Source organism: Labeo rohita, unplaced genomic scaffold (assembly GCF_022985175.1).
Source record: "Labeo rohita strain BAU-BD-2019 unplaced genomic scaffold, IGBB_LRoh.1.0 scaffold_86, whole genome shotgun sequence".
In the NCBI taxonomy this organism is placed as follows: Eukaryota; Metazoa; Chordata; class Actinopteri; order Cypriniformes; family Cyprinidae; genus Labeo; species Labeo rohita.
The window spans coordinates 495,345-511,866 of record NW_026129810.1 but is presented as its reverse complement, the minus strand read 5'-3'; the positions used below and the strand labels follow the sequence as shown (position 1 = coordinate 511,866).

The following is a 16,522-nucleotide window of genomic DNA, read 5'->3' as shown; positions in this document are numbered from 1 at the left end:
AAGAAATATGACCACATCAGCCCATTTTTTTATCTTTATTTTTAAATGATCTACAGTACTCAGCATAGATGAGCACAACCCCTTCTGAACCTTAACAAATTCAGCAATTGATCTATTTAGAAGTTATATTAGGGCTCTTTGGAGATGTACTGTTCCAGCACCAGCACTCAGCGCTCACAGTCGCCTCATCATAACTAATCATGCTCACCTGTTCCCTCATCAGAAGCACTATAAGAGCACACCTCGCAGTCGCTCGTTGTTTGGCCTCGAAAGTGTGCACAGAATGTTACTTGTGATACTCACCTGAATGTCTCTTGACCCACTCATCCATCACCTGCTACTCACCTGGATACTCACCCATCTACGTTTAGGCAGGTGCTCTTCTCTGTTCCCGTCACGTCCTGCACTTCTCGTCACCTCCAAGTCCTGGTTCCTGCAAAGACTTCCAAATCAGTCTCCATTTACCATCACTTACTCAGTTTGACTGAATATTCATACTCCAAACCTGTCAATAAATCTTTTCTAACATCTGTTAGTTTGTTTTATCCTGACAGTCTGCTCGATCGATTGTCAATATTATTCAGGAAATCATAAAATGTTGCATTGCTAAAATAAGTAGCAATACAACATTTTAAAAGAAAACAGTGGAAGAAAAAAACTGTTTTAAATATGAAAATTGAAATTTTGAAAGAAGAAAAGAAATGTGATTCTGCATCTATATGCCATTGCAAGGTAAGTTTGATGCAATAGTAAGAAATTATTTAAATAACTGCATAGTATGCAATAACTATATTTACAAATATTTCATTTCAAACAGCCGGGTTTTATTACATTATACAAATTCAAAATTTACCTTACCTAAACATAGTTAGTTATCTTTACTTATTAGATTTTATTAAGTTACAGCTAATTTTAAGGCAAATAAAACAATTTACTTACTGCTTTGAATTTTGATTCTGCAGCAAAGCAATGATATCTCGTTATCCATCATTATCCAGTCTCGTGGAAAGTACTTTCTCTTACAGAAAGGTCTTAACTGCTAGATATCATTACTTTTCATCTCTTTTAGAAAAAAAAAACCCCCTAACAAACACAACCCCAAGTATTTATTCAAAACAGTTGCTAAATTAACAAAAAATAACATCAGCAGGTGCAGACATTTCCCAAAAGCACAGTAGTAATGATTTTATGAACTACTTTACTTCCAAGATCGATAATATTTAAGATAAAATTGCCATCATGCAGCCGTATCACATCAGTGCACTGTAGATCCCCTGAGGAACAATTTAACTCATTTTCTTCAATAGGAAACATGTATGTTAGACCCTATTCCAGAAGTCATAGATCTTCTTTTGAATAATTTTATTAATTCATCACTGTCATTAGGATATGTCCCCAAAACCATGTGAATGAAGAGGTATCATATCGATCACAAGTGCAGTATGGAGTACCTCAAGGTTCAGTTCTAGGACTGTTACTTTTCACGCTTTACGTTACCCTTGGGAGATATCATTAGGAAACATGGTGTTAGCTTTCACTGTTATGCTGATGATACTCAGCTCTATATTTCTTTGTGGCCCAACAAAACATACCAATTTTTAAAACTAATGGAATGCATAGTTGATATAAAAAATCTAGAACCTCCACATTTAATGACCTAAAACACTGTCTAATATTTGATGGTTGCTCTGTCCATTTTCGTCATTAGTTAGTAACCTCGGTGTGCTATTTGATGGCAATCTTTCCTTCGAAAACCACATCTCTAGCATTTGCAAAACCACAGTTTTCTGTCTTAAGAATATATCTAAATTGCGACCTATGCTCTCAATGTCAAGTGCTGAAACATTAATTCATGTGTTTATGACCTCAAGATTAGATTATTGTAATGCTTTATTGGGTGGTTGTTCTGCTCGCTTAATAAACTAGAGTTCTTACTAGAACCAAAAAGTATGATCATATTAGCCCGGTTCTGTCTACACTGCACTGGCTCCCTATTAAACATCGTATAGATTTTAAAATCTTGCTAATTACTTATAAAGCCCTGAATGGTTTAGCTCCTCAGTACCTGAGCGAGCTCTTATCGCATTATAGTCCCTCACGTCCGCTGCGTTCTCAAAACTTTGGCAATTTGATAATACCTAGAATATCAAAATCAACCACGGGCGGCAGATCATTTTCTTATCTAGTGCCCAAACTCTGGAACAATCTACCTAACACTGTTCGGGATGCAGACACACTCTGTCAGTTTAAATCTAGATTAAAGACCCATCTCTTTAACCTGGCTTACACATAACACATTTCTATAATTCAAATCCGTTAAAGGATTGTTAGGCTGCATTAATTAGGTCAACCGGAACTGGGAACACCCTTAACAATTTGTTACATCATAAGAAGAATGGCAGCTACACTAATATTCTCATTCCGAGGTCACTGTAGCCACCTAGCTCCAGTCTGTATCCAGATCAGATGGTGGATCAGCACCTAGATTGTCATAGATTGATACCTGAATGTCAGCAGAGACCATGTCAACTACATGAGCCCTAGAAATGTCACCTAGATGGTCATCGCAACAAGACTACGGGGGCCAGATGAGTCCTCTGCACAATCTGACTTTGTTGCAGCCTTAAATTAAACTGCTGGTTTCGTCTGGCCAGAGGAGAAGGGAACACTATTGCGGCACACTATTTCCCTGTTAATACTGTAAAGCTGCTTTGACACTGCATTGTAAAAAGCACTATATCCAAGCCATACTCCAAGGTATTTGATAGAATCAACTTCATACAAAGAAGTACCGTCTTTACATGATATAACACAGGAATTACTTTTAGGTTTAAGTTTCTGTCTAGAACCAAAAATCATAATATAGGACTTAGTTTTATTAAGTTTGATTCATTTATTGTCCAAAAGCCAATCTTGTAAAATATTAAAACCATACTGAAGAGATAACTAGAATATCAGAATTAGATACATATATGACAGTGTTATCAGCATAAAGTTGAACTTTACAATTATTGGAAATTCATGGTAAATTATTAACACAAATAGTTAAAAAAATAAGTGGTCCTAATATTGAACCTTGGGGCACGCCTCTTTGTTGAGCCAAAAAAATCTGACTTATTCCATTTAATACTACACACTGTTTTCTATTATGCAAGTATAAATTAAACCACCTAATTGCATTTTCAGATAAACCAATAGCATGAAGTTTATCTAAAAGTAAATATCGATTAACTACATTAAAGGCTTGGGAAAAATCAAGAAAAATCACACCTGTGAGTTTACCATCATCAGCAGCTGAGAACACATCATTAGTAAACTTAAGCAGTGCAGTAGTTGTAGAATGATTGGATCTAAAGCCAGATTGATATGGTGATCAAATATTATTAATACTTAAATAATCTGTTGTAAAAAGTTGTTTGTATATTAGTTTTTCAAAAACTTTAGATATAGAACATATTATAGATATAGGTCTGTAATTATTGAGTTCAAGTACATCACCTCCCTTGTACAATGGAGTAATATGTGCACATTTCCAAATAGCAGGCAACTCACATGTGGACAAAGACAAATTAAATAACTCAGCAAGTGGATACTTAAGAATATGAGAGGATAATTTAAGGAACTTATTTTCAATACCATCCAATCCAACACCACTAGACCCACTTAATTCATTAATAGCATCCTGAACTTTGATAGGTGAAATCAACCTAAATTTAAAAGAACTACTACAAGATAAATTATCATAAGTAGTATCAGTATTCAAATAAGAGTCAGACACTAAAGTAGAACAAACTGATGAAAAATGCTGATTAAATAACTGAGCAATCGATAAAGAAACATGTAATATAGTATTAACTCCAATTTGATTAATTGAATGTTTATCTGAAGTACTAAATAAGTGTTTAATTTTATTACAAAAATATTTTGAGTTCTTAAAATGCTGAGAAAGACCTTCTTTATAATAAGCAGATTTTGCATTTTGTACTTTTGTCTTACTCAAATTTCTCAACTGCCTATAAACTTCCCACTTTGCATTACTTCTTGTCTGATGAAATACTATGCTTCATCCCTTTGCCTAAAAAGACTAAGAATTTCAGAATTAATCCAAAGCTCCTAAAGCAGTCAGACATTACACCTGCCATTAAAAATCATTAGGATGTGAAACAAGTATCCAGTCAAGAAGGGACTGTGATTGAGCACTAACTCTAGTTGGCTGAGTAATCAATTGCGTAAGATTTAAACTATTAAATATATTTTTTTCTTTGTCAGATGATTTATCCAACCAATTCTTATTGAAATCACCAAGCAATAGTATTTCATTTTTTATCAAAAATAGAATTACTACTGATACAAGACAGCAAATAAAAACAACAACAGTAAAACAAAGCAATTGCATAATTCATTCATAGCGCAACGCACTCTGGGAATGAGTGAGCAGCTATCCACCTTAATGTTTAATGCGGAAGTAAGCTGTTTTCTGGTAATGTGTTAGACGTCCGGTTCATAATCCACCATAGGGAAATAAGAGAAGAATATCGAAGTGCGGCAAACGGTAAAACAGAAGCCAGACACACACAAAAAAAAAAATTTACAAATGGCTGCACCCACTCTTATGGGAAGAATAAGGTGGACACTACAGTGGTTCTCAATCCTGGTCCTGAGGGTCAGATCATCTGAGATCATCAGCTCATTAGTTCAGTTCATGGATCTCTCTCCTAATGAGTTGATGATCTCAATCAGGTGTGTTAAATAAGGAAGACATGCAAAATGTGCAGAGCAACGGACCTCCAGGACCAGGATTGAGAACCACTGCTAAACTAAGTCTAGAGTAAACAGTAAACAGTTCAGGATCAAGTACCCCCTACAGTTCTTCTTTAGTTATTAGAACTCTTGTGTATGTAAACCATAATAACTAAGCATTTGTCAGCACAACATACTATTTCAACTACTAATTAGATTTTACAGTGTAGTTTTCACGACATAACATTTTAAAAAAAAATTTTATTCATTTATTTTTTTTATTTCTTTTTAATTCAGTGCCAGTCATTTGGACCTTGAATACATGCCGGGTGACTTTTTGGAAAGGGATTGAAAACAGTTCAAAGAACAAAAACAAGCAACATTTTTGACCAAATATAACATTCACATTATCATATGTAGCCATGATGAGGGAATAAGTCGCTGTCAGTAACTGATCCTGTCTCAACACCAGGTGTGTGACAGTCACATATGGTATGTATAAAACTGCACCAAGTAAACTTGGGACTTTCTCAGTTTTGGCCCTTGAAGTCCAATGTTCAGTGTAGTAATTTTAGTCCTGGAGAGCTTGATTCGCTTTTTAGAGACAAACTCCTTGACTGCCAGAGGTGAAAACACTAAAGGTTTTAGCCTTGGCAATGTATATAAGCATGTGTTTGGTAACGAATACTCATATTTTTTCTATGAGGAGTAATTCCCAAGCAGTTAAAAAAAAAATGATGAGGCAACATTGCACATCAATATTCTGGAAACAGAGAACGTACTCGGTTACTGTCGTAACCTCGGTTCCCTGAGATATGGAAACGAGTACTGTGTCGCTAGACGCTATGGGAAAAAGTCCTTTTTTCTCCTTGACTGAAGCTTTTTTAATAATGCAGTGAAACTGCACGGACATTGGATCGTGCAGTGAAATGAAACGAACCAATGACTCTGCAGCAGTGCTGCACGAGCCTACGTCACCATAGGATCCTCAGGTTACTTCGACTGAAGCAACGACTAAGTCGTGCAGTGACATGGCACGGCTAGTAACGCAAGTACTCGTTCCCTTATCTCAGGGAACCAAGGTTACGATAGTAACCGAGTACGTTCCCTTTCGATACTACACTCGTACTGCGTCGCTAGACGCTATGGGAACTGTTCCATACACGCCTTGTCATGGTAGAGGAACGACTAATAAACTTTTGCCCAAGCACCCTTTGGGGGCCTAGAATACAGCAAAAATTAATATAGCCTGCAGATGTAGCCTGAAGTTGCTCCCATGGGGCCCGCACAATCCTCGGTAACCCAGGAGCGTGCGGGCGGCTCAGTGCGGCAACTCAGTCATGCACAGAACTAGCTCCATTATACAGAAACCACCCTCGTCTGTAGGGCGGGGACGTCCAGGTTGTAGAACCTAGTGAAAGTGGACGGCCCAGTTGGCCGCCACACCACTGCAATGGACACACCAATAGACCACGCCAAAGACGAGGCTATGCCTCTGGTGGAGTCGGCACATACCCCGATAGGACATTGCAGCCCCAATGTGGAGTAAGCTAATGTGATAGTGACTATCTACCTAGAAGGTCCCTGCTTCACTGGATGTCTTTATTGCAGCTACCGAAGCAAACAAAGAGCTGTTCCGACTGCCTAAAGGGGGTGGAATGCTCAGTGTAAATCCTCAATGCCCTGACCAGGCAGAGTAAATTCAACTCCTGGTCCTCCTCTGAGGGAGGGAACACAGAGAGCATAATTACTTGTGTCCGAAAGGGAGTTGAGGGCACTTTAGGTACATATCCATGTCTCGGTTTCAAGATGACTTAGAGTCGCCTGGTCTGAACTCAAGATAGAAGGGGTTTACAGAGAGTGCCTGTAAATCTCCCATATGCTTGACTGATGCTAAAGCCAGCAGCAAAGCAGCTTTAAACGTTAGGGGTTTAAGGTCTAAACCCCGTAATGGTTTAAAAAGGCGGGCCCTTCAGTGCCCTCAAGACCTTAGAGAGGTCCCAAGTGGGGATAGTGAGGGGACGAGGAGGGTTCAACCTCCTGGGTCCCTTCAAGAATCAAACAACCAAGTTGTTCCTGCCTGCCTACTGACTGGCGTGCTATTGGGGCATTGGAAGCTGTTATAGCAGCTATGTAAACCTTAAGCCGATATGTCACAGGAGGCTGGGTCTTCGCCGCAGGTTGAACACCAGGCAGAAAGAACAGACCATTTAAGAGCGTAGAGGCATCTTGTAGATGGAGCTCTAGCTTGAGAGATAGTGTTCAGAACACTCTCTGGGAGGTTCACAGACTCCTGTCCAGAGACCAAAGGTGCAGAGCCCACAGCTTGGGCTGGGGGTGCAATATTGTCCCATTCACCTCAGAGAGGAGGTCCCGTCTCAGGGGAATAGGCCAGGGGGGGCTGCTACAAGCAGCTGGCACAGCTCTGAGAACCGATGTTGGTTTCTCCAGAGAGGGGCCAACAGAAGAAGCTTGTGCTTCTGTTCCCTGACTCACCTGATTACTTGAGGGATCAAGAACATCAAGGAAAAAGTGTAAAGGAGGAGCTTGGGCCAGCTGTGGGCCAACACGTCCCTGTCCTTTAAATAGTAAACTGGACAATGAGAGTTGTCTTCTGAGGTAAAAAGGTCAACCTCTGCCTTGCCAAAGATCTCCCAGATTCTCTGAACCATCTGTGTGTGAAGTGTCCACTCCCCAGAGGGAACATTGCTTCGTGATAGCATATCTGCACGTACGTGCGTTGCCCTCAGCGAATGCAAGTTAAGCTGAGCCCATTCCAGAAAGCGCCATCGTACAGAGCTCCCCAACCCATGTTGGAAGCATCTGTCGTGACCATCTTCCTGCTGCACACCTCTCTCCATCCATTGCGAGTCCTTCCAGGGGATCAGGGCTTTTACACAGGCCTGGTCCACCCTGATACGCAAGTGTCTGTGACGACACGCATGAGATGGAACCCGTGGTTTTAACCAATACTGAAGGGGCCGCATACGAAGCAGGCCCAGCCTTAGCACTGGGCCGAAGTAGCCGCACCCATGCACTTTGTATAACTGTGAGGAACTATGCACAGTACAAAGAGAATGTGCGTATACTGGGATGCCACTCCCTTGAAGGCGAATCTCAAGAATCGTCTGTGAAAGTAAGTCCCCTGGGCAGGCTTACAGGAGGATCTGCTTTAATGTAATCATCCTGAACGACCGTCTCATGAGGGCGTGATTCAGGTGTCTGAGATTGAGGATGGGCCTTTGACCACCATCCTTCTTGGGGATGAGGCAGTAGCTGCCATAGCAGCCTGACTCGCTCTGAGCTGGGGGGACATTTTCTATGACTCCTCAAGCCAGCAGATTCATCACCTTGGTGCACAAGACATGTGCATCCTTGCTCTGAACCAAGGTGGAGACCACGCCGCTGAACACGGGTGTCTCTGAGCGAATTGAAGTGTACAGCCTTTTATTATCCCCAAAACCCAGTCTGACACTCCGGGGATGGCCTGCCAGGCCTCAGCCCACGTGACAAGGGGTTGGATTAATTTTAGTGGGTTTAGCTCTCTTTTGAAAACAACAAGTTTTATTTGCCCGCTATCACAGCGGATAGTTGTGTGGGCACATGAACGGGCCCAGTATTCACAACAAACATATGCCTTAGGCACCCGAAACTGAATGGGGTGCTCTCAAAAAATGCTTTGCTATACTTAATGCTCTCATAGTAAGAGCAGTCAGCCCTGCACGCGCTGCCTCAGTGTGGGCGTGGCCCAGACGGGTCAAACTGGAAGATGTCAGTGATAACAATCATTAGTGACAGCATTCTCCATTAATCCATCTAAAAAGATCAGACTGCTCATTAGAAGAGGAGTACTGATGATCTTTATGTGTAAACACACCGGCAGATGAAAAGTGCTGTGCGCTTTCTCTCAGATTCCCCCGTAGCGGACGAGGGGAGGGACGGGACCGTGTTCATTGAGCCGCGAGCAAAGCAGCCCGAGACATAAACATTCGTAGTGAAAGCGTGTCTGTCTCAGCGAGTGCAGCCTCAGTGTGGGCATGGCCCAGGCGAGAGGCGCATTCAAATATGAAGCTGTCAGCGATATAGCATTAAGGTGACAGCGTTCTGCTCCGATCCGCTCAGAAGAGTTGAGCCGCTCAAGAAACGAGAGGCGCCTATCCTCACGTGTAAAACACACTGGCAGATCAAGGCAGTATGGAGTATGGCAGCGTTCTGCTCCGATCTGCCTAGGAGGAATAAGCTGCTCAGTGTAACGAGGGGCGCTGATCCTTGCGTGTAACACAGCCTGGCAGATCAAGTGAAACACATAGAATGTGTGTCGGCATGAGAATGCTCAAACCTGATCGCTCAACTCGCGAGCTCACCGTTACATCCTCAGAGAAAACTGGGAGGAAAGAAACAGGAGAGCAGGGGAGGTGGGGCCGCCTTCCGCGGGAGAACAGGGGCAGACCGCTTTCGTAGAGAAAGCAGCCCGTCTCCCTTAGCGACACACACACACACAAATGCAAAGCTGTCGGTAACAGTGCTCTGTTCCGATCCGCCTAAAGGGATAGAGCCACTCAGTATATCGAGGGGCAATGATCCTCACGTGTAAGACACGCAGACGGATCAAAATGCCGCGGAGAGAATGAGCACGCGGGCTCAGCGCCGGCGCGAGATCGCTCGGTTGCATAGCTCCCTGACTCCGCTGTTTTATTCTACGAGCTTTGAGAGAGAAAAAAAGACAGAGCTGGGCTGTCTCCGTGGAGGAGGTCGGCGACAGAGAAGAGCATTCTGTCTTAGTGAGTGTGCACTCACTGCTCTTCTGCACTGTGCATGCTGCACGAGCCACACTCGCAGCGCGACATTTACAACAACGTCACTACAAAACTTACCTCTTAGAAATAAGCTCTTTAGGCTCGCCGGATGGCGGCAGGGGAATCAGCTGGGACTGCTGTCTCATAGATCAGCGAAGAACATCGTCGCTGAAGGAGAAGAAATCTGAGAATCCTATGGTGACGTGGCCGATTATATAGCCGTATGGCCCTGCCCCTTCTGGCGGGCCACGGCAGGCTTCGTCGCCATAGGCTCGTGCAGCACTGCTGCCGAGTCATTGGTTCGTTTCGTTTCACTGTGCGATCCAACGTTCGTGCAGTTTCACTGCATTATTAAAAAAAGCTTCAGTCAAGGAGAAAAAAGGACTTTTTCCCATAGTGTCTAGCGACGCAGTACGAGTGTAGTATCGAAAAGGAACTAATGTTTTGAACAATGCCCCAAGAAGTAGGCGCTACTGAGCACCCTGGCCCTGCCGTACTTCCAAATCAAGCCAGTAAACACACCAAAGAGCAACAAACAAAAAAAAAGGTCTCTGCTTCTTCGTTGTATGAAAAAGTTTAAGAGAACAAAAAAAGGGAAAAGAGACAAAAATATAGATATCACAAAGATCGAGACTTTAAATGCTCACTCTAAACTACTGGCAAATCTCAAATTAGAGCGTACGCTAAGCGAAAACTCAAAACCATCCATAAACGCATAGCAAACTGAAATAATGGACACATGTGAACGCGAGCTTGCAAACCACATCCTGAAAAAAGCCATGTGACAACTGTGGTGAACAAGCCATATCAGTTCTCCACACAATGGAGTCCAACATCAACAAAAGCATCCTTACCATGAACACTGTACCTGCACAATTTACCTCGATCAGGCCACTTGTGGCAGGTAGACATACGTCCTTCTCAGCCAGTGAAAGACATTACACAATCCATGCAGGACAGAGATGCTCTTAAAGTGCTGGAAACAAAGTCAAAGAGAGTAGAAGTAGATGTGGTCCATCGCTACGCAATTCCTCTTTGCAAAGGAAATGCGAGCAGAATCTGTCATGGACCGGCATTTGAATCAAGAGCTTTTTGTCATGGTTTATTACCTATTATATTTTGCATCTCAACAACAAAGCTTTTGTGTGAGGGGTAGTTTTAGGCAAAGGGGATAGAAAATACAGTTTGTACAATTAAAAAAAACATTTAACATTCCACATATAGAGGGTGCCTATAAACCACATTTACCAACGTGTGTGGTAAACCCTATATTATAAAAATACTTTTTTTTCAGTCTGCTCCTTAACATACTGGAGTTGGAACTCACCGCCTTCGTAATAGTGTTGTGACGACTCGTCAAAGGGTCTCTCATAACTCTGTTCTCCATAGGAAGACTGCTGATAGGAATACTCCCCATGACCTGTTGAGGGAAAACATAATAGTACACACCCACAAGGAAAAAACAGCAGAACAAACGGGCCTTGCAGCTCGCAGACATTCAGACAACTGCTTACACATGAACAAACTCGTCTGTAACGCAAAAAGACCAGCACACTGTTATTTGTCGTCTAATTTAAAAATCATGTAAATTAAACAACAGAATTTTAACAGATTTGTTGATTGACCTTATCAGGTATGATCGTTCATTGTGTTGCTATAAAAGTTGATATTTGCTGTGTTTTTGCCTGCTAAGGAAGGCCTGTGGTTCATTAATATACATACTTCTTTTTTTTTTTTGGAAGCAAAAATAACAGTACACCAGTCTTTTTGCATTTCATCTAAACTTTCTTTTGATCGAGCACCTGCTTAAGTGATTTTGGATGTGCGCATCTGACTTTGAATTGACATACACAAACTCAAGCCTCAAATGAACTTTTAGCCCAGCAACAACAAAACGAGGAAGGAAAGCCAAATCTGAAATTTCAGCACACCAAAAGAAAGAAAGAAGAACAAGAAGAAGAAAAAGATTTGCAGGCAATGAAGACACTCTGAAAGACGCTTGTTGCTCTCAAGTCTATTTTAGCAACATTTTTAACGGGAAAAAATAAATATTACAGACATAAAGACATGACTTGAAGATTCCGAGATAAACGAAAGTAGAAACAGGTAAGTGATGTGAAATGAATGAACGAATGAATGTAGAAAATTTCCGGATGAGAGCTTGGTTACCATCTGAGTAATACTGTTGGCTAACAGGCTCGCTGGAGCTCTGAGCGTGTCCATACTGCTCTCCGTAGAACTCGTCCTGGCCCATGTACTGCGGGGCTGATCCTGTAAGACAGGCGACACCACGGTTGGTTAATCAGCCGATCTGACAGCAGCTTCGGAAGAACGGACTCGGGAGATTTTGGGCTTCTCTGAGGGAGAGAAAGTGCTCTAGCTGTCTGTAGGCAGAAGATATTTTGGCATCTTTCTAAATTCAAGACGAGCGAGTTATCAGTATTCTTGAACTGGATAAATCTAGATGCAAGTCTTTAATAAGACCTCTGTGTAAGCAGGAAAAACTTCATTTACATCAGTATACAAGTCATAGTAACCTCCGTTCTCTAATTATAATAATAATAAATAATAAAAGGAAAGAAAAAGAAAACATAGTGAATGATATGAAATGCAGATGTTCTTTGTATGTTTCAATAAACCAATTTGAATTATCATCATTATTATTATTATTATTTATTCAAATAAGTAAATAAATAAATGCATGGATATATGGAGTACTATAGTGGTAGTGTGCAGAAACTCCAGATATCACTATATCCTTTCAAACGTAATCCAAATCATACACATTACAGTTACATTCAAATGACACTAAGACCCAGGCTACTTGTTAATAGTCAGATTTATTATTTGTCACATTTACAGTCTCACAATCCGAACAACAGCATTTAATGGCCACACTTTAGTTTGGGGACCAACTATTACCAAACTATGACTTTTGCTGCTTATTTATAACTATTTAAGTGGTTGTTAAGCTTAGGTATCGGGTAGGATTAAGGGATCTAAAATATGGTCATCAATATGCTAGTATTATGCATGCTAATAAGCAACTAGTTAAAACTGAAAACTGGTCCCAAAACTAAAGTGTTACCCATTTAACTCAGTGTTCCTGGTTATGCATTACTTAACAAGACTTCATCACCAAAAAACAAAACAAAACAAAGTTTAACAAAGTTAAATAAATAAAGTTCAGTAGTTTATGTCTAACATTGTGGGCCTTTGCAGAAAAATCACACAGACGTGTAAATTCTCTCTTAACATACAATCTTTTTTTTTTTTTTTTCCCATGCTGGAAGAAAAAGAAAGTAACTTTAAATTAAATAAAAAAACAAACAAAAAACAGGCAAATAAAAAAGCCATCAGCCTTTTAATTTTCCTTCCCCTATATCGTGACCGCCGAGGTGATTTCAGACATATTACAAATGACCTATTGATACTGTAAGCCTCGACCCCTTTAGTTACTGTTGCCCACTCAGACCAACAAACAGAGTTGCCATCTGTCTTACAACGACAGCTGTTTTTGATAAATCTTGGACATTCATTACAGAAGTGCATTCAAACAATAAATTAAAATCAATGTATCTTGTATTCTCATTACTAAGAGCCGTGGGAGCGGAGCGAGGCCGGTGAGTGGTGCAGGTGTCCCTTAAGGAGGGAACGGAGAGGGAATGGCTCCTCAGTATAAACCTGAACGCCACCATCTTATATATCCAAATATTCAGGGAGCGGCTAGACATGCAAATTCCACTTGCCAATATTTACTGGCTGTTTCTTGTACTACTTAGAGGTGATTGGGCTCCCAAGTGAGACCCCTATATGTCAGTATCGACGTAACGTCTCCATTCCATCCTTCGAGGAACGAGGGTTACATACATAACTGAGACATTCCTCTTTCAGCCTGCAGACAGCCTGTCTCTGAGGTTTGTGTCATACCCATTTGTTTCTTTGTCTGAACTGTTCTTTTGGTGGCATATTACACTAAACATGCTGTGGTAACATTTTGCAAAGATGGTGGGCCTCCCTAGTACTCTTTCTACATTTGCCAGACAGGATCACTCCAACAGCTGGGACACATCTCAAACATCACAACTTGGGTGTAGCTGTAACCTTGTGGCACTCAATACATGGCACTCAGTTCTAGATTTTCTCTAAAACATCAGTCACAGCTGCCCTCGTGTCTAGTTTATAGTTGACTGCAGCCCCATTAACTGTAATTCTGTCCATTCAAAATCTGTTCAAAATCATTCTCTCCCACCTATTTAATGTCCTGTGGAGACACAATTTTGTATGTTTAAAGGTCCAGTAGAAGATCTTGGAAAATGCTAACAACTTTTGCCTAATTGCACTGAAAGCTAGCGTCCAGCCCTCCCAGCAAATCATCATTCAAAGCCACGCTTCCCGAACGCATCTACGAGGACAGACTAGACGACCAGAGACAACATTTCTACAATACATTGTAACACCATTACATTGTTGAAATGTTCAACAGCCCAGAATAGGAAAACTGTGTGGTGCTAATAATGCACGGGAGATAGGAAGATGGTAGATTTTCCCAAAGTTTAATAAAACGCCTCACACATCGACACACTCGTCCACATACATGGGGATCGAGCGAGGAGAAATGTACACAAGCATGTATCCAACTCAGGTTACAAACAGAAAGGAAATAAAAAAATAAAGAGAGACAGATGTTGGTAGAGCGAGTCATCCCTTCACCTTTCCAGAACGTACAGGCACACGTATGCACAAGCGCAGTTGTCAGTCTGACACAAAACTACCGTAAATGCTCTAGCAGCGTTACAACATCACATGTCATTAACTGTGAGAACACTTTATACTTACAGTTAGTAAAAGTATAACAATACCAGGAAAAAGATCAGGTTGTTGCCTGCCATTCTCGCTCTATCTGCATAGCGTTTCCACAATACCCTAAATTAATTGCACTTTTGTCTTTTTTTTCCCTTTTCCATGATTTCACATGCATTGTTGTCTAATTTGTTTTCTCTCATGTTGGAATTCTTTGTTGTTTTTCCTCTGTAAACAAGCAATTTTTATTCTCTTTACAATTCTTTTTTTACATTTCAAAAAGATGTTTGCCGCATGTTGCATTTGAAAATGCACATCATAAGCAATAAGGGTGGGAATCATTTGGTATCTCACGATTGAATTCATATCGATTCTTGGGGTCATGATTTGATTAAAAATCAATTTTTAGACTTTTAATTATGATTCACAATTTTTCATACATTTTTTTTTTCCATACTGGACATGAAACGCACCAGTATTTTGATACAAAAATGGTTAGTGCTGACTCAAGAAATTAGTGTTTTCCATTAACTAATAAATCAAAAATATTTTACACTTCCCAAATCCAAATACTGTGTTCAGAAAGGAAATGATATGTACTACGAAATCTGTAAGGGGAATAAATATGAAATGGTAGGAAAGACATTTCAATGCTTTCTCTCACAAATATTTTTATTGGAAAATTATACTGTATGTCATTGCGGGCATCAGAGAGCCGTTATTAATATGTGGGGCACTGAAATCACGTTTGAATGTGCACTTGCTTTTTATTTTCACTTTGCAATCACTCGTATTCACAATTCACAATCACCTGTACTCTGTGTATACTCAGGAGCGGAAAGATTAGGGGCCTTATCATATACCTGACGTCAAGCACGACGCAAGTGTTTTTGCTACTTTCAGCCCAACGCAGTTATCATTTTAACGCCCCATTTTTTAGCGCCCCTTTGTTTAAATAGCAAATGCACTTGCGCCCATCTGTTCGCCCATAGGTGTAGTTGTCTGAAAACGAGGTGTGTTCAGGCACATTGTTGGCGCGTTGCTATTTTGAGACAACTAAAAACAATTGCGCCATTGACCACTTAGAGCTGACCTATTATGCCCCTTTATACAACATGTAAAATAAGTATCTGATGTCCTGTCACTTTGGATGCAAATGAGCTGGTGCTCAAGGAGAAGAGGGCAGAGCTTCAAGAGCTCATGCTGGTGCTGGCCTTCGCAAATAAACTATTAGTCCACTATCCACTATTAGTACAAACCTGTTATCTTGGAGATTTCGATCTTGATTCAATATCAATTCATAATTTGACGAGTCGGCTGCCTCCCCCCTAATTATCATCGTCACCCCGTCCGTAATCGCCGCCCTTCACCAGGCTCCCGACGGGAGTGGGTGTGCGAGAGAGGAGGGGCACTGAAACAGCCAGGTCTGGCGGCGTGTGATGCGGCACACCTGATGTGAATGAAGCCTCATCACCGCCGCTGTTAAAATGCCGAGCGTGCCTCTCCTCAGGAGACTGGTCTCTTCCCCGTGCATGCACGCTGGTGTCCTCGTGGGTCCAGGAAGGGAGCGTAGAGGGATCGAGCGCCGCCGAAATGATGGACGAGCTGCCGGACCTGCGGTCCGGACGTAAGCTGCACCCAGACGGCTGCGGGCTAGGATGCCGGGCCGCCGGACTCCACCCCTTACCTGGACCTTTCCCTTCTGAACACTGCCCCTCCTTCATGGAACCCCTGCACGTCGAGGACACCAGATCCCCTATTTATTTTGGACACTTTTATATCCCCTTTTGGACACTTTTGTTTATATTGTTTAATAAAAGCCTCTCCGAGGCCTGACGTCACGCCAACTGTGTCCGTCGTTTTGCTCCTCCCGCCACAATATGTATACTGTACATATAAGGGCATAAAAATGGTTTGCTGAATGCCTTTTTAGCACCATTTGGTTTAAATTCAGTATTTGCTTGCATTCACTGTATGTACGTATACAAGTATCATTTAAAAAGGGATGTAAGTTATTCACTTTTTGAGTTCACATTAAAAATTTAGTTTTAATCGTGTCTAAATGAAAACTTTGAAAAATGGAAAAAAAAAAAAAAAAAACTCGTTTTGTTTGTGTTTTCCCTCCCCATGTGCATCCCCGAAAGCCCGCAAGCTCACAAATGCCCGCTCCTGCCTCCTCCACT

The 16,522-nt window shown here is 41.3% G+C and overlaps 1 protein-coding gene across 5 annotated transcripts in view; it reads right to left on the bottom strand.

Annotated features, from left to right (window-relative positions):
• LOC127162209 (calcium-responsive transactivator-like) overlaps nucleotides 1-16,522 on the bottom strand; it is a 54,003-nt gene that overhangs the window by 2,277 nt on the left and 35,204 nt on the right. For 4 of the 5 annotated variants that reach the window (XM_051104979.1, XM_051104978.1, XM_051104981.1 and 1 more), the window contains 2 exons: nucleotides 11,706-11,807; nucleotides 10,864-10,956 (listed from right to left, as the gene is read on the bottom strand). In XM_051104979.1, coding sequence (XP_050960936.1) covers nucleotides 10,864-10,956; nucleotides 11,706-11,807 — 195 coding nt within the window. The remainder of the gene's footprint in view (nucleotides 1-10,863; nucleotides 10,957-11,705; nucleotides 11,808-16,522) is intronic. The other variant, XM_051104980.1, reaches the window with a different exon arrangement.